Consider the following 23,525-nt stretch of genomic DNA (forward strand, 5'->3'; position numbering starts at 1 on the left):
TATTAATCTGGAATTATTGGGAAGATAGCACAATGGATCGCATTTGGAGGACTGCATCATAATCAACATCACTACTTGCATATTTATTTGTACCGTGCAATGTTTCAGAAATGCTTTGAAACCTCACATGAGCACAGCACCTGCCTGCTATTAATTAAAGCAATGGACTTTTTTCAGACATCTGCCTGAGCACAAAGCTGTCCCTGCTTTGAAAGCTGCATTAAAGAGGCAGCTTCTTACAGTAGCATTTTTTTTCTTCAGGCTCATGAGACAATTTGAAAAAAGCTAGAATTCTTTAAAGCCGTGATGCTGACCCTATGGCACGTGTGCCAAAATTGGCACGCAAGCTGTCATTCAGCTCTGGCGTGCATGTGTGCATGCCTCCTGCAGACCAGCTGGTTTTTGGGTCTCTGCCATGAATGCGCAGGGTGCACGTGCATGCATGTGCGGGGCACATGCGGGGGCCGCATGTGCGGGCCTAGGATGCATGCGTGGGGCCATGTGTGCATTGCATTTTGGAGGTTTGGGTGCGCGCTTTCGGCACTCGGTCCAGAAAAGGTTAGCTATCACTGCTTTAAAGAATAGTAGGAAAGCACTATGTTTGCCCAAGATTAGAAGCACATCTCCTAAATTATTTTCAATTACACACAACCCTTATTTGGACACTGTTGCCCACTGTAAATGTAACCTTTTAATGGCACTAATGATATTTTTGACAGTAGTTTAATAGGATAAATGTTTTAAATGTGACAAGACGAATAGCTGAATTCCTTGGTTAACTTTCTGTGATTCCCTGTATCACTAAAGATTAACTCAAGAGAAAAAGAGGCAACTGAAATTTAAGGCATTATCAATTAGACTAATATAAACCGTTCAGGGTTCACAAAATACATTTCATCAGGTTAAAGATCAGCATCCGCATGGTAACATGGCAAGTTAAAACTGAGATAAAATAAAATACAAAAAACCTAATACAATTCTAGCTCTAAGTGGCAGACTAGACCTGGGTTCTACACTTTAATCCAAGGTCCAACTACTTATCTGAAATTGAAAACAATAAGAACAAATCATTTTTCAATCTTACCTGAAGTAACTAAACCCTGCTTTAGAAACCCAACATGAAAAAATAAAATTGACCTAGTAGAACCAGACTTAAGCAGGGAGCATCTTAGCAAGGTTCAAGTCACCCTTTTTGACCTTTAATTTCCACCAATTAACAAAAGATTAAACAATTCCACTTCATACATTCTAAGGGGACTGCAAATAGGATGTGAAGTTACATGCTGGCCATGGCTTTTCCACTCTCCCTCTAGACTTTATTAAAACAGATTATATCATAACAAGACTATAATAATCCTCACCTAAATTAACTTCTTTTTCCAATTCTATCCAAGGCATAATCTGATCCTCCTGTTTAAAGTTAAACGCCTGGGTCAAGAAATCTGGAAGAGGTTGCAAGAACTGTTTGCGTTGTTCAGCATTCTGCAAACCCTCAGAAGTGTCATCTAAAAAAAACTCAAAACCATAATTTGTCAAATAACAATTCCATAATGCATAGTAATTTTCCTCTACAATAACTAAACAGAAATTGAAAATTGTTCTTCAAGTAAGCTATGTTTCCCACTCAGAATGTGTTTTATATTACCAATGTGTATTTTCTTGCCTTATACTTGACAGCATTGTCCAGCCTGACCTGGTATTGTCACCATTAACTATAATACAGCTTTGCATGAATCAAGAATCCAGTTAATTTTGGGACAGTGTCCCAGCACCCCTTACCCCTCCAAGGACATGAAAGAATTAGGGGCAGCAAAGTCAAGTTGTTCTGCTCTAAAACTCAGGGATTGAAGCCACACCATTTGCTAACTCCCCTATGGCTCATAGACCACTAATGCTAAGAAGCCTTGCAAAAACTCCCTCAAACTGTTCCTGGTATATTGCTTATACATTCTTCAATTATTAATTGAATCAATTAGAATGGAATGGAATGAATTAGAATAGAATAACCTTGTCACTTTGTATGAACACTAATCAGCAAACATTAAAATGAAATTTCATTGCATACAGCTCTCAAAGGGTCACCATGTTCAATATACACTACATAACCATGATAGAATAAATAAATACAAAAGTATGCATATACCCACATATATTATATGACACAGAGAAACAACAGTCCAGTTTGGATGTATACATGTATATGGCGAGAAAAACGAATCTTGCAACTTTACCAGATGGATGGCAAAGGGAACAAAGCTGTTACAGAATCTGGTAATCCTGCTAGAAATACTTGGAAACCTCCTCCCAAAGGGGAGTAACAGAAACAGACCGTAAAGTGGGTGTGTGGGGTCTCTAACAATGCTTTGAGCCCTAAGCATGTAGCACTTATAAGCGGTATCCTGAATAACAGGACGCAAGCTTCCTATAATCTTCTCGGCTGCCCTTATCACACTCTGTATGGACTTTCTATCTGAGGTACTGCTGCCACCAAACCAAACAGTGATGCAGTTTGTTAAAATGCTCTCAATCATGCCTCTATAAAAAGTGGCCAGGACAGATTGCCTTATTAATGAATTATATGTAGTAACTGTTCATAAAAAATGAAGACTGGAGACTGAGTGAACACCAGGAGATTACTGAGAGACTGTACCACTTTTTCCAAGGCCAGTATCATAATACCCTCCCTTGAAGAAATGCTAACCAACTACTTTTGCTAAATAGTTTGTAGAACATAGTTACACATTTATATTTATTCAGCATATGTTTTGAGCCTGGAATAAGAAAGTAAGTTGTCAGTTGCAGACTCACCAGAGGCATTTTCAACATCATTGGTGATTTCATCAGTAGTATGAATCAATTCCAGTTTCTCCGGAATTTGTTCCAATTTAACAGTAGAGATTTGTGTTGGGGAACTTGATGATGCCGAAGATCTGGTATCTTCCTGGCTTGCCTCCAAAATTGGACTACACATAATTGGAAAACAACTGTATCAGATTTACATCCTGCAAATTTATTCAAGCTGCCAAAAACTCCAAAGAGCACACATTTAAAGTGGATTTTTTTTCATCAACCTCCTTGCAGTTAGAAGGTAAGTGGTAGTAGAGCTGAATGTCATTAATGTACTGATGCCACTTTACTCCAGAGCTGCATATAACCTTTCCCAGCAGTTTCACATATAGATATTAAAAAGCATGGGAGAAAACTGTTTAATGCATTATTTTTTAACACAATCCATGAATTACTATTAGTAGCAGCAATTCAAATATAATTTTGTCCTGAAATTCTACTTATGAGGGGGCAAGGTGTAGGCAAGTTTACACAGAATTTTATATGACTAGGAATTCTTTGGATGCAGTGATAATATATAATTCTCTTGATATTCTCATCAGCAAGTAGAATTTATTTCTAATTTTATAGCAGAATAGCAGGTAAGCAATCTGGGGAACATTGTGAAATTCTGTAAATTATATAACCACAATATATGCAACCAAAACAGCTGTATGTTCAATCCTATAAAAACATTCAAAAAGTGTTGACCTCCCAACTGAGTTACCTCAGTTTTTTCACATAGATGGACTCCTCATACTGTTCTTCACAAACAACTGTTTGTTGATTCAGAGGTATAGTTTTAGACTCCAGACATTCTTGCTCTAGTTTGTCATCCGGCTGATTTCTCTGTTCCGTTATTCCATGGAAAGGTGTTGACACTAGATGGGCAGCCCTAACAAAATCACATGTGTCTTCAGGATTAGGACAAAGAGTTTTATTCTTATATAAGCCTGTGACAATTGCATCTTCACTCAAGGGTTCAATTCCTTGAAATTCATCCTACAGAAAAATGCAGAAGAGATCACAACATGACTATCTCTGAGAAGATTGATTCTGTGATTCAGATAGGCTTTGCAACACAAAATAATTGGTTTGGAATTCTATTAAAATAGATTTATCTCCTAAACTATTTCAGCACCAACTGAAACTTTTACATAATTGTAAATGTATAATTTTTCCAAAATTCAATCCCAAACACATAGAGTAGATTTTGTTAGTTATTTTGAACAATTCTAAATAACCAAAAACAAATAAATTGTTAAAGAAAAATGAGTTTTGGCTCTTTAAAACGACCTATTATGATAGCTGGCAAATTTCTTTTCCTGATTATTAGACTATATCTAGAATTATGCTTCTTACCTTTTATTTTGTGCCATGCTATTTTCTGAAATATACTGATGCATAGGGTAAACTGAACAGCAATTCATATTTTATTCATATAGACAGGCAGATATCAATATACAGACAGATATAGATATACCGATTGCTCATTCAGAGACAATTAAATGAAAATGCTATAAATTTGCTAACATTTGCATAAACATATGTGTAGATAGACAAAGGCATCACCTACTAATGAAGAACTTTAACTTGGGATTGTGCAGAAAACATATAAAAATGATTTGCACTTGGCTTAATCTCAAGCAGTCTTTAGAGTGAAACTTGAACTAATGAATCATATTTCTGGTAAAAGTGATCTATCCCTGAAAGATGCAAAATAGTAGGGGGGTGGGGGAAAGGTCATAGTAAGCATCCCATCGTGCACTACATTTGACAAGTTGCCAGTATATAATTTCTGGTAAATTACAAGTGGAATGTAGCCTTAATCAAAAACATATTTTTCAAGCTTGAAATGAAGCTTTTAGATGAAACTTAAACTGAAGCTCATCAGTTGTTAAGAAACAGGTTTACAGATCAAGCTCAGACAGCTGACCATAGACCTATCTATGTATTTTTAAATATGTACATTCACAGATATAAGGTGGTAGAACCCTAAATTTGTTGGCTTGCAGTCTGCTATACATGCAAACACATTTTTGATAAAAGTAGTATTTTTACAGGCAGGAAGATATAATGGGTTTTTAGAACAAAATAGACTCATAATATGCATCATACAAACCATGAACACTTACAGAATTTCCAGGAGGTATGTTTTCCTTAGCGGTGACACTTTCGGAAAGTTTGCGGACTGTGAGGGGATATCTACCATGTACCAGTGAAAAACTAAAAGATATAACAAATGCATATTTTGGTTTTTTTTTTTTTAATTAAATTTTATTAACATAAACAAACGTAAAACACAAATACATGTAAACACTTATACATTAACAAAAAGTCAATCGACTAACTTCTAGAAAACCTTCGCATCGGTGATTAATGTCCATTTAACCAATTTTCCTTAATCATACTATTTACAAATTTACTTGCTTATACCTTAATACATTCATAGAAGTTCAGCAGTATCTTTCTACAATCATATTAACCATTTATTTATACAATCCTACGGCTCATCTCATGTATCTATTTCTGCAATTCTTGAGTTATGTTCTCCTAGTGTCCTATGTTGTTGGCCCTATCCTTCCTTCTAACCATGTGTACCATTTTTGCCAAACTAAATAAAAGTCAGTGTTCTCTTTATCTTGGAGCTCTTTTGTGAGCCTATCCATCTCTGCGCATTCATTTATTTTTGTTATTATTTTTTCTTCTGTTGGTATTATCTTGGATTTCCAATTCTGAGCGTACACTATATGTGCCGCTGTCAATATGTGGATGGTAAGATATTTTATCTCCTTGGTACATTGTGTTGTAGTCATTCCAAATAGAAAGAATTCTGGTTTCATTTCTACACTTTGCCTCGTTGTTTCTTCAATTATTCTCTTCTCTTGCCAGTAGTGTTGTGCCTTCCTGCAAGACCACCAGAGATGGTAATATGTCCCCATTTGTGTCTTGCACTTCCAACACATTGGTGATGTGTTTGGAAACATTTTAGCCAAACGTGCCGGAGGAAGGTGCCATCTATAAAATATCTTATATAAATTTTCTTTGTATGGAATCGACAGTGTCATCTTATAATTTTCTGCCCATAGCTTGTCCCATCTGTCCAACTCTATATTGTGACCTATATTTCTTGCCCAGCTTACCATGTTTTCTTTCACTGTTTCCTCCTCTAATTTATACCTTATTAAATATCCATAAATTTTAGATATTATTTTCTCATCTGTGAATATTTTGATGACACTGAACATTCACCGAATTCTAGAATCTTATTTAAAATACTGGACTTGTAACGTGCTGAAATATATCATTTATTAATATTTTAAAAGTTTATATTTACCTGGCAGTCTTACTTTCTAGAGCAGATGACTCATCAAAAATAGAGAAAGGCATAGAATTCACAGCTGGACAGAGCTCAGCATCTGAAAGATAAGTTGTTGAGTTTTATGGTGGCCAGCTTAATATTTTCCAGAGGTTGAGTACATTAATAATATAATTATCAAGAGCACTTTAATATCCTATCTCTATATTCATTGACTTTATAATTTTTTTTCTGAAACTGGCATCTGCTCACAAGCAGATTGCATTATTATAGTGAAGAGAATTACATCTCACTTAAAAAAAATTCTACACAACTTTTGTCAATTATAATTGTTAGCAACTGTCAGTCTTCCAGCAGAACAAATTAATACAGGGATCCAGGAGTTTATATCTGAATTGGCTCAAATCCCCACTCATACTCAAGTTCATGTGCTTAAACACCATAACAGTCTCAGTCTAACTTATTTAATTGCTATGAAGAAACCATATCGGAAATAAGGCACTATAGGTAATCCTCACTTAGCAATCACAATTGTGACTGGAAGTTTGATTACTAAGCAGAAAATCACACAACTACAACAGATTTCAACCTTACTTCCCCTTCTATTGTTAAATGAAGCAGTGCAGTTGCAATGCAAGCAATCATGTGACTCCAACATATTCTATTTTCATTCGTTCATATTCTCCAATGACATTGCTTGCCACAAGTGATCGTAAAACACACAAATGGTGATCATATGACAAGGAGCACTGCAATAGGCATAAATATACGCAGGTCACAAAGCGTGCAAATCAGTTATGAAATCATAGGATGCTCTGATGGCTATAAATGCAATAATTGGTTATAAACACTGTTTTAATTTCAAATGGTTGCTGCATGAGAATTGCCTGTATGTAAATTTCTCTCCTAGGCAGAGTGAGATATAATTACAATAGTCATTCCTAGTCTCAATTCCTTCCTCCAAAATGGAAATAGAAATTTTGGAAGAACACACCATTTCCCACTATTTTATTTTTAGAAAATAAAAAATATCATACCACAAACTGTTATCTGGCTTTTCCACTAAAAGTCCTTAACAATATCATTATGTGATAGGTGAGTTTTTCTGCCATTTTCTCAGTCTCATTGGCTTTAAAGAGACCTTTCAGCAGCTGCCAACTGCTACTGTTTGTACTTTGTTCTAGTCTTTTGCGTCCATTTTCCTCAAAGATACATTCAGATAAATGTACAATAGCAGTTTTCAAGCAGATTAGAGACACAAAGATGGCCAAATCTCTTTTCAGACAATCAAAGCATCCACCCAAGTTTTCCAGATTCAGCCTCTTTATAAAGGAACATAGGAAGAGGAGGAAAAAGGAACAGAATGGTCCATAAAATGGTCAAATGCTTTCCCATCAACACCGTAACATTATATATTTGTATAAATTTACAAATATAATCTGAGATGCTGCATAATTAAATTTGGCTTACATAATGGTAAACTAGGTGAGTGGCTATATAATGGCTAGGATGGAAGCAGGATGTCCCTCACTAGAACTGAAGAATTTCTCTCCCTGCAAAGCAAGCTAATGAAGGAAGTTTAAGTTGCAATTTGATTATTTTCATGCTCTCAAAAAAGAAAAAAACTAACTCACTTTACCAATGGTTAGGAGATTCATATAAAAATACTTCCCATCTTCCCTTTGGTTGAACTCATGATTTAGTTTTTTTAAAAATCTATAAATATAACTTACCATTGGAGTTTGAATTCTTGCACTGATTACTTTCAGCCAGCTCAAAATTGCTTTAAGGTGACAGGATGTAAAACAGAAAAGAGGTTAATTTATAGATCTTCTAATACTTATTTAAATGTATGCGTACAAGTAATTGCTTATTTCAGCATAAAATTTTGAATTATTGGCTTTTTTAAAAAAAAGATCTCTTTCTTCCTCCTTCCCTTTAGCAAAGCAATCTTTCCATTACCTTTTCATAGAAAAACACTCTGGAAGAAACCCTTCAACAACTGCTTCAGTATCTAAAACACACTGCTGTTCAGTTGGGGAAAATTTCAAATCCTTTGATGCGGCAGAAAATACGGCTGCAGTCTCTTGTTCTACTTGTTGCTGTGATCATTGAATAAACAATAAAAATTTGACAACACGCAAAGTATAATGCAATTGCACAGAAGTTAAATAATAAGCGTATGATAAAGCCAAAATAGAATACTACCTGATTGTCTGATTTCTGCTTACTTGCTTGCTGCTGTCTCACCACTTTTTCCATTTCTTCAATCTTTCTCTGCAACTCAGCTTTTTTTTGTGCTAAAGCCTGCAGTTCTTTTACATGAAAGAAAAACAAGATATAAACTTCAAAGCAAAAAGCTGTAGCAAAATGCTAGAGATTGCATTAAAAAAAATTCCTTAAACTCCTATGTAATATATAACTCCAGCTATTCAGCATTGTAACACTAACAACATTCTCTAGATCTTTAAAAGAGAAACTTAGAACCAGGCTGCCATTTATAATGGCAGCACTGTGTGTAACCCCATTCTAAAGCATAATTAAAATAAACATATGACTCCTATGCCACAAAATTGTTGTGTAGAATCAATACAGAAAAGGATTTGCAAACAAGCACAAATATTCTGGAATAAAAGAAAGGAAAATAGTTTTTGTATATTTTTAAAATCTTCCATTATTTCTTTTGTTTAGAAAAAGATGACTTGGGCAGATTAAGGCATGTCTTGCCACTTATATTTAAGGGCTCATTAGAAAATTAAAATTGCAACATTCTTATCCCAGTTTAACAAAAATATCTACCGTAGGGTAGAGGGAGAATATCTTTAAAAAAAAATACATGCCATATTGCAATGGCTGGACAGAGATGGTTTCAGCTGTAGAATAACCCAAAGGTGCTTTTCAAACCTCTTTCAACCATATGATGCTAAATATAGCAACCTTTGGAAATTATCAGTGCATTCCCCTCAAAACTCTTAAAATACCGACATTTAGCAATTCTGGAAGTTTCTTTGTAGTTTTTGGATCAAATACCTTCCCTTCTCTTTTTTCTGTAGATTTCATCTCTAATCTCTTCAAAGGAGAACTCCTCTACTCCAGCATAGACTCTCTCTTTACAATACATGGGCTGTTCTTTCTTTTCCTGACCATCTTGATGATGGCTTTGCACACGATGTAGTGGATCCTCCTCTTTTCCAGGTTTTCGGGCACTTAATACACAGTTAATGCTGGACTCTATTTTATGAGGAGTCCTGAAAAAATCATGGAACAAAGAGAGGATGGACCAAGTTCAAATAATCAAGGAATTAGGAAAACTAATTTGTCATAAAAGAAAAGGTACATAAAAAAAAACCTTCAGTCTCTAATGAAAAACAATTGTTTCAAAAATTTATAAGGTAAATTACATGGTATTTTTTCCCAGAAAAATAAAGGTAACAGCAAGCAGCTTTGGAGGAGATGGTTGAGGGAACGTAGGTGTAATTTACAAACTGGCTTCCACTTTGAAAACCTATGCTCCAAATTTGAGCAAACTTAACTTCACCATAATTCCAGTTATCATTACATTTGGAGTTTTAAAAAAATCTCTCCCATTTATTCCAAAGGTAAAGAAAACACATGTGAAAAAAAAAATGGAGTTGACATAAGCTGATGCTTCACAAGAGAACAGAGAAGGCCTTGATTTTAAAAAGGCCTGCTTTTGCATTTACTCTGAAATTATGATTTTTGTCCCCATAAAGCCTCCACTAATTGTAGTTTGTATGAAGGGAACTTTCTGCAACTATATACCAATGTCTTCCACAGAAGAGGTGTTCAAACCTTTTAGGACTGCATTTCCCCCACCCCTATTCCTTAGCTTGTAACATGGTAGAGTTATTGATGTTCTATATTATTACCCATATTTGCCAATAAAAATATTCAGAGCACCCAACTGATTTTATATTATAGGTACAACTACAGGCCAAATTTTCCAATAGGAAATTTGTTTTGCTATTTACAACTACTGATTTTGCAAGTAATTAAAACTTCAAACAATATTATTCATATAGAATCCTAACACAATCACGCTCATCCTTTCCCAGATGAGGACTACTTTATTCAGCAAATAATATATCCAAATAAACATACAACAGTAATTCTAAGCAGTACAAATAATCAGAAAGATTATTAATGCAGTAGAATAGCTAGGAACAAAACTAACCTGCTAAAATGTTTCTTAAACTGTCTATCATTCCTTACAGGCAGTTCCACCAAAAACACATACAAATGGTAACAGCTCACTACTGAAGGAATCAGTTACATCTCATAAGATAAGTAAGGGTAAGTAAATATTTACTGCAAATTGCTCTATTCCTAACTATTTCAGGGCAAAATTACATTCACTGGTTTTTTAGTTTCATTCCTTGAGGCTGGAAGAAAAAGTATTAAAATATCTAGGCAATTTATTCTTTGATGTAGAAATTGGAAGACGATTTTTGTTCTTTGGGATTACACAAAATAAAATAGTCTTCTCAAAGGAAGACAGTTCCCATATGGATTACTTTATTCTCATATTTCTTGAGTAAAATGACAGAATAGCAGAACCCATTAGAGCAAATTTATAAGAGTACTTTTTTCCCCTTACTCAGTTATTTAATAGTCTATGGCTGAAATCTTACATGGCCTGCTGCTGTGCAGTCTCTTCCACATATGGAGTAAAGCTGGGGGTTGCAGCAAAAGCCATAACACTGGAATCCGTATTGGTTCGAGGACGCTAAAACAAAAGAAAACAATTTTTATCTTAATACATCAACTGATGGCCCATGTTTGATTTGTAGATATTTTATCTATAGTCTGATTAATAGACAGTTGCTGTAAGCAAAGCAAAAATGTACTTATGTCATATCTGCAAAGTAATACAAATAAGCAGAAAACATTCCTAATACCTTGAAAATTTGTGAAGCCTAAATATAGTTAAGGGGAGAAGGTTTAGAAGAAGCCTTTCTAAAGACAGTGCCAAGATAACAATGAATCCTTAAGAATAGGTTGCTTCCCCCCCCCCTGAAGAATACATCAAATTGTTTTATATTGACACACTATATATTTCAATAGCATTAAGCAGTTTTCCTATTTCTTACCCTGCCTGTGGTCCAAGGACCTGCTTTCAATTCATTCTCCTTTGATTTTGTGGGTGGAGGAGCAACCCAAGGCTGTGGTGTAAGTACTGGAAGATCAGGTGTAGAATCTGCAACTTTGTTTTCATCAAACACAGAAAAAGTGGGACGAACTGATGCTTGCTGAGATGGTGGGTATTGTAATCTCTGTCCTTGGCTTGGGACTGCAACACATCATTGCATAATTAAGTATCAATGTTTCATAAAAAATTGGCAAATGATAATAGCATAATAACAACTTACCTTTTACAGCATTTCCTACACGGCTAATTGGGGCTTTTATGATTTTCTTTCCTCTCCCCTTCAGTTCTGCCAGTGTGGTTCTCTGTGGTTCAGAAACAGTACTGTCCAACTGCTCCTCATCACAATCATTTTCTAGCTCTTCCAAAACCTGTCGAGACACACGGGCTTGGAACTCCCTACAAACAGAAATAGCAAGACTTCAGCTATCATTCCTGCCTTTTTGCTTCCTAATGAAGCAGAGTGTCTGAATCCAAAATAATCCATTAAGGAGATTTTTTTTTGCAACGAAGTACCTCCACTAAATTCTTCCCAGTGCAGCCATGTAATTATCATTCCTATCCAAAGTCCGGTAGCATTTTGGTGAACTAAATTATTAAAATGCATAAACTTTGTGAGCTGCAGCTCACTGCATCAGGGGCATACAATGGCTACTGTGTGATTAAATTGGGTCGAAGTTTTGGAGGGGAGGAAGAGAGGTTGATTATGCAGTTGCAGGTTACACGTAAGACAGATTATAAATACTTTACAAATTAACTACTGCAATGGGCTAAGAAAAATTGTTTTCAATTAATTTTCTGTAAAGTCAAGCAATCATCTCTCAATTTTCATCAATTACCTGTGGTGGGACAATAATTTATCCAAAGGCTCTGCTTTACAAAGGATCCCTTCCTGGAATATCACATCAGCTTTCTTGTAATTCTCTCTTGTCTCCAGTTCTTCTGCCCAAGTAATGTAAAGTTGTGCTAGTGAAGTGCCTATCGCCTGGCTATGCAGGTAGCTATAAAGATCCAAAGGTTCACTGCAACAGTTCCCCTAAAAAATAGAGACAAGAAAAAAAATGTTCATATTATAAACTATTTTTCAAAGAGGAACTCAGAATTCAGTAACTTGAAACTCCATATAGCTCTACGTCAAGCCCTTATACCTGCAGATAAAATCGATATTACAATAATTCAGAAAACTATTCAGAAAGATGTTTTGTAATAGATGCAGACCAAAACATTTTTACTCTGAGAAGTGGTTTCAGGTGATAATGGGGCAGGAGCATGAAACAAAGCTAAGAGGTTTATTTGGCTATGGAACATGCAAAAAGAAAAGAAGGACTTGGAAAATCAGAGATCAGTGAGTTGATGGAAGATGCCTTGCTGGGACATTGATGGCTGAGGTAAAGAACACTGGAGGGCACACAAGACATACAGAGGATGGAATTGGGAAGTGACATGTCACCACTTTGCTCTACTCAGGTCACACACACCCTCCAATCTTGTTTTGGCTGAAACCCAGTACACCAAAATTCTGAGTTTTGATTCTATTGAATCATGCCTGATCTGAAATGGTTTGGCACAATTTTCTGAACACGAAGGTTTCATACTTAAAACAGATTTCTCTTTTGTACACATTCTCACTGAAGTGAAACAGAATCTCTGTCTTAATAAATAGCCAAAAATCAAGTTTTCCTTCTCTAAAATCTCTAAATTTGAGTTTTCTGGGCCCTAGATTTGTCTTTATTTTGGGGCTTGGATTCCATAATAGATGCATTACCATGCATTTCTGCATCTTGCTTGTGTTCTCTCAGTTTACAAGGATTGAAACAGATGAACAAATGAATTATTAAATAGTAGATACAGACATGGGGTCCATTTTAGTTGCCTTGAAATATTATCTAGCAAAGGTATTTCTGTTCTTTAGAAACACTCCTTACTACTCAGGCCAAGTAATCATTTTTTTCTTACTTCATTCTAATTACTTGTCTAACCATGTTATCTATTTTATGTAGTTCTAAACTAATATCATGACACTGAGAATTAAGTATGTGGTCAAGTTATTAGGGAATGTGGTTGATTACCTTTCCTTTTGTGTTTATTACATCTAATAGGGATGGAATTTCTGACTACCCAGGACTTATAAATTTATTGTCTATTTTAGTCTTAAAAGTTTAACATTGTAATCCACTTTAATACATCTCCTCTCTGGCTAAACTCCTTCAGTAGATTGTTAACCAATTTCAGATATGTTTGAATAAAACTCATGTAGCTAAATCAATTCTAGTCAGGCATCAGGCTTATTTTGGGACAAAACAATATTGTGTTGGTGATCTACTGAGAAATGGTCAGGGAAAGCACTGATCCAATGGTCTGTGGTCTTTTGATTAAAAAGAAAATCTGTTAAGGTATGTATACATATGCTCAGTTTAGATTTAGTCTGGTCTTCTAAAACGTTTGTTGTAATGCTGTGATTTTGTTACAGGGAGAAGATTAAGCATGATTTGGTGAACTATTCAGACTTCCAACACATTATAAATTAGTGTAGTACTGCTGCTCTATGAACACATAAATGGGGACAATTCCCATAAAGAATGTGTGAAAATATTGCTGTTCACAGCACATGACATGGTATCGTATCTAAATAAAGTTTGCCAATGAACTGGGCACAAAATAATATATTATTACTCACAAATTTAAGCCAAAGGCTAAGATAACGGGGATCTTGGTAATATCTCTGCTGTTCATTCAACGCTTGAATAGCTCTCTCCAAAACTGCAGAAAGATTGCCCTCTTTACCTCCTTGAGGAAAGGTCTGTTCTGTCCATTTGATGTACCTAGTGATATTGAAAATAATTATTAACACAAGGGAAAAAAAGAATAACTAGATTGGAACATTGGATTACCTGAATGTCCATTTTATGATCGTTGTGACGACATTCCTCAGTTATGGGGAACCTTCACTCCTTTGATTTGTTTTACTGAGTGCTTGTCAAATATTTATCTCCCTCTGCAGTGTGGTTCCGCCCCTTCCTTCTGCACATGCTCAGTCTTTTCACGAAGTCTAACTCCATCAGATCTGAAGAATATACTCAACGGAACTTTAACTGCAGAGGTGAAAAAAGAAAAAAACACCCCCCACGACCACCAGGCAATACGCCAAGGGAGGGACGGAATGTCGTCACAACGATCATAAAATGGACATTCAGGTAATCCAATGTTCCATTTTCATGCATCGTTGTGCCGACATTCCTCAGTTATGGGATATACCCAAGCTTAATAATTTAGGGTGGGAATTACTCCTTGTCATTGTCCTGGCTTCGTGGGGAGATTATTGATTGTAAAACTCTTCTCCCGAACGCTGCATCAGCTGATGCAAAAGAATCTAACCTGTAATGTTTAACAAATGATGAAATAGATGACCATGTAGCTGCCTTACATATTTCGTCTACAGATGCCTGTGTAGCCCATGCAACAGAAGTTGCAGCACTGCGTGTTGAATGTGGTAACACTCTTCCAGGTAAACTTTCCCCTTGTGAACTATATGCCACTGATATACATGCTTTAATCCAGCGCCCCACTGTATTAGAAGACACTTTCTTACCCATTGTAGAAGGTAAGTATGATACAAATAGTGCTTCAGTTTGTCTAAATGATTCAGTTCTTTTTATATAACGCCTTAATGATCTACGTACATCTAGTGTGTGCCACATTTTTTCCCTAGGATGTTTAGGATCTGGACAAAAGTTTGGTAAAATTACTTCTTGAGCTCTATGGAAATATGAGTTAATTTTTGGTATAAATGATGGATCTAATCTAAGTACAACTCTGTCTGAGTAAAAAATACATAAATCTTTCCTAATTGAAAGAGCAGCTATTTCTGATATTCTGCGTGCAGATGTTACTGCTATTAAAAAGGCTAATTTTAAAGTTAGATATCTCATACTTATAGATGCCAGTGGTTCAAATGGTTTTTTTGTTAATGCTTGTAATACTAAATTCATATCCCATGAAGGATATCTGTGAACAATAGGAGGTCTTAAATTCATAGCTCCCCTTAGGAAGGATTTAATTCTCATATCTTGTGAAAGAGACTTCTTACTTGGTCCATCTATGACTGTAGCCAATGCTGCTACTTGTCTCTTCAATGTTGAAGGAGCCAGACCTTTGTCTAAACCAGATTGAAGAAATAATAGTACCTCAAGTACTGTTGCTGATGTAGGATCTACGTGATTTGTACTACACCATTCTACAAATGCCTTCCAAGTCGCATTGTAAATACGCGTAGTAGATGGTCTTCTGGCTGCTTGCATAGTTGCGATTACTTCTGAAGGAATATGATCTTTTGTTAATCTGGACCTTTCAAGCGCCAGACGGTCAATTGTAACCAGTCTGGCTTTGGATGTCTTATTTCTCCTTGAAGTAGAACTATCTGATTTGGAGGAATTCTCCAAGGGTTTTCTATTGAAAGGTCTAAGAGGTCTGCAAACCATGGTCTGCGAGGCCAATAAGGTGCTATCAATATCATGTCTGCTCTTTCCTCCCTCAATTTGTGAATTACACTCTGAATTATTGGGACTGGAGGAAATGCATACAGAAGTCCTTGCGGCCAAGGAGACCTTAGAGCATCTTGGCCTTCTGCTCCTTGAGTTGGGAAACGAGAAAAAAATCTTGCTAACTGGGCGTTTTGATTTGTAGAAAATAGGTCCACTATTGGTTGACCGAATCTGAGAGATATCTGTTTGAACAGCTTGGGATCTAACATCCACTCTGATTGGTCTATTTTGCCTCTGCTTAACCAGTCTGCTTGTACATTTATTTCTCCTGATATATGTTCTGCTTTTATCGATAAGACATGTTTCTCCGCCCAAGACATGAGGCGATCCGTTTCTTCCATTAGAATTTTTGATTTTGTGCCTCCCTGACGATTCAAATGTGCCTTTGTTGTCATATTGTCCGTTAAAATCAGGACATGTTTGTTGGTCACTTGATGTTGAAATTGAATTAACGCCAGGCGCACTGCTCGTAATTCCAACCAGTTGATTGGTTGGTTTTTTTCCCACGTAGACCCAATCCCTTGCGCTATCAATGAATTGAGATGTGCACCCCATCCATAAAGGCTTGCATCCGTTGTTAACGTTACTTGTTCTGACTGTAGAAACAGAGAACCCTTCTGAATTGCCTCTGTTATCCACCAACGTAGGGATATTTTTACTCGTGTTGGTACCACCACTTTGTGAAGAGAATCCGCTCGTCTTTGCCTTTGAAAGGGTAACAGAAACCACTGAAGATGGCGCGTGTGGTAACGAGCCCATGGCACTATTGTAATTGCAGATATTAACTTGCCTAGAAGTTGAGACAGTGTTAATAGTGCAGTTTTCTTCTGAGATATTACTTGCAGAACTAAACTCTTGATGCTGTTTTGTCTGTCTGGAGACAGGTAAACTAATCCCAGTTCTGAATCTATGATTGCACCTAGGTGCAATAGTCGAGTTGTCGGTGATAAGTGACTTTTGTCCACATTGATTGTAAACCCGTGGTTTTGTAGAGATTGGATGACTAATTCTCTGTCCCGACATGCCTGATCCTTTGATGTTGACAAAATTAAAATGTCGTCCAGATAACATACTAGACGTATTGGGATAGACCTGAGATTGGCCGCTACTGCCGCTAACAATTTCGTAAATGTTCTTGGTGCAGAAGAAAGGCCAAAGGGCATTGCCCTGTACTGAAAGTGTTTGTCCGCATATGCAAACCTGAGGTATTGTCTGTACCTTGGGTGGATGGGCACATGTAAATATGCTTCTTTGAGGTCTATGGATTGCATGAGATCTCGTTGTCTTACACATTGTAGAATTGACTTTAGTGAATGCATCTTGAATCTTCTGTATAGAACATTCACATTCAGCTGCCTCAAATTCAGAATTCCCCTCCAACCCCCTGAGTTTTTTGGCACCAGAAAAAAGATCGAATAAAAACCGGTTTGAATTTGGTCTTTTGGAACTTCCTCGATCGCCTTGATTTGTTTCAGGTGCTTGATCTCGAGATTCATCAGATTTTGTTGCAATGGTTGAGTTGACCAAGGACATTGGATGAATCTGGTAGGCGGGTTTGAGGTGAATTCCAAAGTGAGGCCACTGGTTACAGTACGTAAGATCCATGCATCCGTTGTTGATTCCTCCCATTGGTGATAGAATAGTTGAAGTTTGCCCCCAATGGGAAGGGAAGAATTCGAGTCATTTGCCTCTACGAGATTGACTTGACATCGCTCCTCGAAAAGGTCTTCTGAACGATGATTGGCGGCTGCCTCTTCCTCGAAAGGAATTTCTATTACTCGAGTATGAGGAATAGTACGGTTGAAAATTACCACGTTGTGTGTAGGTATTTGAATTCCCTTGATCATATCGAAAAAACTGTCGTTGAAAGGGAGAATATCTGCGTTCCGGTCTTCTATACAAGGAGGGTAAAATTTTCTTTTTATCCCTGCCTTCTACCAGAACCTGTTGCAAGGACTCTCCGAATAGAGACTGGCCTTTATAAGGGGCTGATGTGAGCCTCCATTTTGACCGTGAGTCAGCTTTCCAGTGACGTAGCCAAAGAATTCTTCTTGATGTTACAGAAGATGCTAATGCCCTGGAAGCAAATTTGGCAGCATCTAATGAAGCATCTGCAGAGTATTCTGCAGCTGCAATAATTTTTGATACATCTTGTTGTATCCTAGATTGTTCAGGTGGTAATCTATCTCTTAATTGTCTTAGCCAAATAAGGGAGGCCCGGTTAAAAAATGATGCTGAAACTGCAGCTCTAATTGCCCATGCCGCGGCTTGATGAGTTTTGCGACATGTCATTTCAGCTCTTTTGTCTTCAACTTTAAGACCTTCTCCAACTTCACTGACTAACACAGAAGATGACGTAAGTGTTGCCACCGGTTCATCTACTAATGGCAATTGCAACAATTCATCCAAGTCTGGTGGAGAGCAATATAATTTTTTATCAAAACTATTAGGTCCAGAAATTGAACTGGGATGATCCCAAGATTTTTTAATAACTTGTGAAAATAGATCTGGGCACGGAACAAAGTCCAAATCAGACTTGTGTACTTTAAACAAATTCTCATTGGGGTTCATTTGAGTATTAGGATCAGATGACTTATCTAAATTTAGTCCCATATTAGTAGCTACTTTTGCTTTATGTAGCAGTGACTTAAATAAAGATGGTTTGAAAAGACCTTGAAATGCTGGTTTTTCTGGTGTCATGTCTTCTTCATCCTCTGATAATTCAAATTCCTCTAACTCTGTGTCATCCCCACAGCTAAAATATTGCTGTTTAGGAATTGATTGAGAATGATATTGATTACTGGTAACTGTACCAGAATGACAAGGATAGCTGGTTTGTTGCAAACCTGCTTGGAATATTTTAGAAATGGCATGTGTAACCATTGTTTGAAAATCCACTTCCTGACCACTGTTTTGAAAATCTTTCCCCCTAAGCCCAGCAGCGGTTGGGGTGAAAGTGGCTTCAGGAGGACCTTGATTTAGAGAATTAACACCTGAAAAATTAGGCCCTTGAGGAGCCAAACCTCTGGGAATATTTATCATAAAGTGACCTTGTTGTTCCCTAAACATAGAATCTTGTGACTGAATTTCTTCAGTTTCCTCATTAATCTGATTATTGTCATCAATAAGTTGTTGATTATCAGACATTTCAGAATGATATGTGTTAGAAGCCAATTGTGCAGCACACTTGGCTTTGGCAAATTGATGCTCTAAAGCTTTATGTCTACGTGTTTCCATCTTATTCATTGTTTTAATAATGTCATCAGACAATGAATTGGCAGACTGTTGAGGCTGTGTCACATTTTTTGTTTTAGCTCGTTTTTTTCTAAATTGCTGAGGAGAATGTACTTTAGGAGGAGAAGCGACCTGTTCCAGGTCAGATGATAGATTATCGTCTGCCATATTTAATTAAAGATTGTATTCAATCAATATAATAATAATAATAATAATAATAATAATAATAATAATAATTAATTTTTAATTTTTTTTTAAATATAATTAATTAATTAATTAATTCAAGGTATAATAATATTTTTATCAAACAACAATTAATTAGAACAACTTCCCTGAGATGAACTTCTGTCAGTTGATGTAAGCAAATGATAAACGAAGTTTTGACAGTTAAAAAATGGCTGCGCTGTCAGTTGCTTGCCTCAGCAACTGTCAGTTTAACGAAGATTCCTCGAGCCCAACGTTTCCGAATTGATCTCTTGTGGTATATTAATAGTATAACACTCGAGTGTATAACTTGAGAAAAAAATCACAACTTTCAAAAATAAGTATGCCTGGCTCAGGCAGGAACTTTAAATAGTCTGTCAATTTTCTTTATATTTAAATAGATTCTTTCATTAGGAGTCTGAATCCAACATCAGAAACTCCTTTGCCACTAATAAATAACGAAACTTCAAAGGTGTTATTGGATACTGAAAACACCGTGGCTTAAATAAACAAAGCAGCTTTCAAGCGTTACAATGTAGCTCAATTAAAACAGAAACTTCCACATGAGACTGAAAGTTACTTTAGAAACTTTGTAGCCGCTGATAAGCAAGAGAGGGCTGCAATAGTGTTAACGTTATTCAGCAGCTGAAAAACACCTCGGCTAAATTAAAGAAACAGCGTCCAAACCACAGTGGATCGCTGTTGACAGATCGGCAAGGCGGCTAGCAGCCCCTTAGCGCCGCAATTTAAATCGGCAAGGCGGCTAGCAGCCCCTTAGCGCCGTAACTTTTAGCAAGAAAAATTTACTTCAGTACAGACAGCAATTAATCAGACAGCTTCCAAACCTCTGCAGGTCGTTGTTGATTGAACGGCAAGGCAGCTAGCAGCCCCTTAACGCCACAATTTAAATAGCAATGTTTTTTTTTTTTTTTTAAACAATTGTAAAGCTGTCAAGACAGAAGCCATTAACGCAGCCCTCTAATAAGTTATAATAATAATGATGAATTAGACAGATTATCTGTAGGACAAAAAGCACTCTAGACCTATTGAGTCAACTGAGTGAAAAAGACTGAGCATGTGCAGAAGGAAGGGGCGGAACCACACTGCAGAGGGAGATAAATATTTGACAAGCACTCAGTAAAACAAATCAAAGGAGTGAAGGTTCCCCATAACTGAGGAATGTCGGCACAACGATGCATGAAAATTGAAAATTATGTTTTTTCATATTTCACTTACAAAAGTTAAGCATACCTGTCCCAGATGTCCAATGGATCATCCCCACAGTAAAAGCGAATTTCAGATTCAAATGCCCTGAAATTATAATCAAATGAATACCTTTTACATTATCTATTATTTTACATTACATATTATTTTAATTGTTGATTTTTCTAATAATGCTGTGTTGGTTTATTGTAACCTGCTGTCTAGATATAGTAAATAGATGTCTAAAGAGCTAGAAAAATTATTTTCAAATTAAAATAGCATGCAAATTTCAGATTTTCAGGGAACAGGGTGTATATTTGACATGCTATAAACTGGAAAATTCCTACCAAGAATACAGTAATGGTAAATGAAAAGTATAGTTGCACATGCTTAAAAATTATTTTGAAATTACACCCAATTTAAACTTTCAACACAGAGAAAACAAACCTACTAGGCACCATATATATGTCCAGAATTGTTTAATCATGAAATATATATTCACAGCAGGAACCGTATTAAACACCCAGCTATTCTATTTGTATGTAAAATAAAACCATGTCTTATTTTAAAGCAAGAATTGTAAATGTGATGCATACAGTAATGAGATAAATGACTGTCACACTCACCTCTTTTGCTGCTGAATAACTGTGTGAGTAGAAACATCTTGCTGAGCCAAAACTCCTTGCAAAGTAGTCATTATTCGCCCCTGCCTCAGAGGCTGCACATTTTCTTTGCTCAATTCCCATTCATTCCCATCCGAAGCCATGGTAATTTGTATTGGCCTATTATTCAATAATACACAGACAGATCCCAAAGGTAAGTGCTGAAAGATGGGCAATCATAACATGTGTAAAAACAAAAGGGGGAGAGTGAAAGATAACCTGTTCAGGATTTTATAACTATCATTACACCAGAAATCCTGACATCGCTTTTACAAATGACTCCTATTTGGGAGCAAAAAACTCCATTTCTAAAAAAAATAAAACAACTTTACATAAGTTGTATGTATGTATGTATGCATGTTGTAACTTTACACAAGGATTAAAAGAGCCTGGTATAATGGTCTATCTTAATGGTTTTAGCTTCTCCGGCTTCACGTGTTCCTGTGAACTACTGCTGCAATTAATTCAATATTTCTTTCCAAGAAGCTAACTTCTAATTAAAGTTGCGCAAATGCTGCACGGAGCGGAGAGAGATCATTTTAACCACCACCCCTCCCCGCGCGGAAACCCTACCATTATAACACACAGGCAAACACGCGCAACTCTCCTTCACCTGTTTTGGCCCAACACAACCCAGGACAGAGCCTCCAAACGTTCATTCGCCACAGCCGGAACGCATTGACCAAATTCCCCAAGCCTGCTCGGTCCCTTCCTCCCTTCCGTCAGTGTTCAAATATTAACCGCCACCAACCGCAGCAACTCCTTCGGTCTCATTGGCTCCTTCCTTATCGTCTCTGATTGGACAGGACACGAAAACAGACAGGCTTCCGCCGGCTGGCGTAGAACGTGGTGGACTTAACTCTCCGTGGGCGGGGCGGGGCGGCGCTTTCTTAAGGCTGGGACCGCTGTAATTAATTCACGTCCCGCTAGGCGGCGATAACACTATGATTGAATAAATAAGAGATTTTAGTTGTAGACTCACTTTGTCCCAGATGGCCAAGGAATCGCAGATTTCGGCCATACGAGTAAACGGCTCTCCTATATTTATCCTCCCTTGTCTAAATTGTGGGGTTCCGTCAGGTTGCTAGGAGGAGGTAAATTGATAGACGCTGTTACTACACTATGGCTCAGTCAGACCCTGCAACACATGATCGCACGGCTTTAATCCAATGGTGAAATCCAATTTTTTTTACTACCGGTTTTGTGGGCGTGGTGTGGCTTGGTGGGCGTGGCAGGGGAAAGATACTGCAAAATCTCCATTCCCACCCCACTCCAGGGGAAGGATACTGCAAAATCCCCATTCCCTCCCCACTCCTGGGGGAAGGATATTGCAAAATCTCCATTCCCACCCCACTCTGGGACCAGCCAGAGGTAGTATTTGCCGGTTCTCCGAACTACTCAAAATTTCCGCTACCGGTTCTCCAGAGCCTGTCAGAACCTGCTGGATTTCACCCCCGCTTTAATCAATAAAAAAATATTTTCAAAAATTAAATTCAGACACATGCAGGCCTCCTCTAAAGCCCTAACCCTTCTGACATATTGCAAAAGTTGATTATTTAAAATGGAAAAATAGCAATTTCTTCAAATAAAATGTATCTGGACTTCACAGTTTGCTCTAGTTACATAAGTAGTTTGTAAAATTCAAACTCTTATTATTAATTATTACTATTATTAAATCCTTATTGTCAGTTCACAATATATGTACAATGAGATTGGTTGAGCTCCCTCAGTGCCCCTCCCAACACAATACATCTCAGTGAAGACAGAAAATCCCTAACCCAATAAATCATTAACAAAACACCCAGTCCTATTGCACCAGTGGGAACATGTTACCTGTTGCACCGGCCCCGCAAGTCCATCGTACTACATAGTTATTATGTTATTTTGCATTCAGGAATCTGACAGCCCATGGATAAAAACTGTTCTTCAGCTGTTTGTGTAGCTGGCTATGCTGGCTATGTTCACTGTTTAGGAATGAATCTGGGATGATTCTATGCAGGGGTGAAATCCAAATTTTTTTACTATTGGTTCTGTGGGCATGGCTTGGTGGGCATCATGTGGCTTGGGGGCGTGGCAGGGGAAGGATACTGCAAAAACTCCATTCCCACCCCATTCCAGGGGAAGGATACTGCAAAATCCCCATTCCGTCCCCACTCCTGGGGGAAGGATTGCAAAATCTCCATTCCCACCTCACTCTGGGGCCAGCCAGAGGTGGTATTTGCCGGTTCTCTGAATTACTCAAAATTTCCTCTACTGGTTCTCCAGAACCTGTCAGAACCTGCTAGATTTCACCCCTGATTCTATGCCTATTTTTTAAAAAAAATTGCAAAGGAGAATATTAATCATTTGCAAAAACTTTGGAATTAAAA

General features: G+C 37.1%; 1 protein-coding gene across 1 annotated transcript in view; it reads right to left on the reverse strand.

Moving 5' to 3' along the window:
- BUB1B (BUB1 mitotic checkpoint serine/threonine kinase B) overlaps positions 1-21,260 on the reverse strand; it is a 33,474-nt gene extending 12,214 nt beyond the window's left edge. Inside the window, exons 1-16 of the mRNA XM_070931335.1 lie at positions 21,121-21,260; positions 20,543-20,602; positions 13,990-14,134; positions 12,152-12,348; positions 11,536-11,711; positions 11,257-11,456; positions 10,798-10,892; positions 9,176-9,393; positions 8,354-8,460; positions 8,108-8,247; positions 7,879-7,928; positions 6,164-6,245; positions 4,962-5,052; positions 3,554-3,828; positions 2,809-2,963; positions 1,362-1,505 (exon numbers count right to left, since the gene is read on the reverse strand). Coding sequence (XP_070787436.1) covers positions 1,362-1,505; positions 2,809-2,963; positions 3,554-3,828; positions 4,962-5,052; positions 6,164-6,245; positions 7,879-7,928; positions 8,108-8,247; positions 8,354-8,460; positions 9,176-9,393; positions 10,798-10,892; positions 11,257-11,456; positions 11,536-11,711; positions 12,152-12,348; positions 13,990-14,134; positions 20,543-20,602; positions 21,121-21,260 — 2,275 coding nt within the window. The remainder of the gene's footprint in view (positions 1-1,361; positions 1,506-2,808; positions 2,964-3,553; positions 3,829-4,961; positions 5,053-6,163; positions 6,246-7,878; positions 7,929-8,107; positions 8,248-8,353; positions 8,461-9,175; positions 9,394-10,797; positions 10,893-11,256; positions 11,457-11,535; positions 11,712-12,151; positions 12,349-13,989; positions 14,135-20,542; positions 20,603-21,120) is intronic.
- Positions 21,261-23,525: the final 2,265 nt, after the last annotated feature.

This window comes from Pituophis catenifer, unplaced genomic scaffold (genome assembly GCF_029215685.1).
Source record: "Pituophis catenifer annectens isolate HBS135680 unplaced genomic scaffold, rPitCat1.0.hap2 SCAF_1, whole genome shotgun sequence".
Lineage (NCBI taxonomy): Eukaryota > Metazoa > Chordata > Lepidosauria > Squamata > Colubridae > Pituophis > Pituophis catenifer.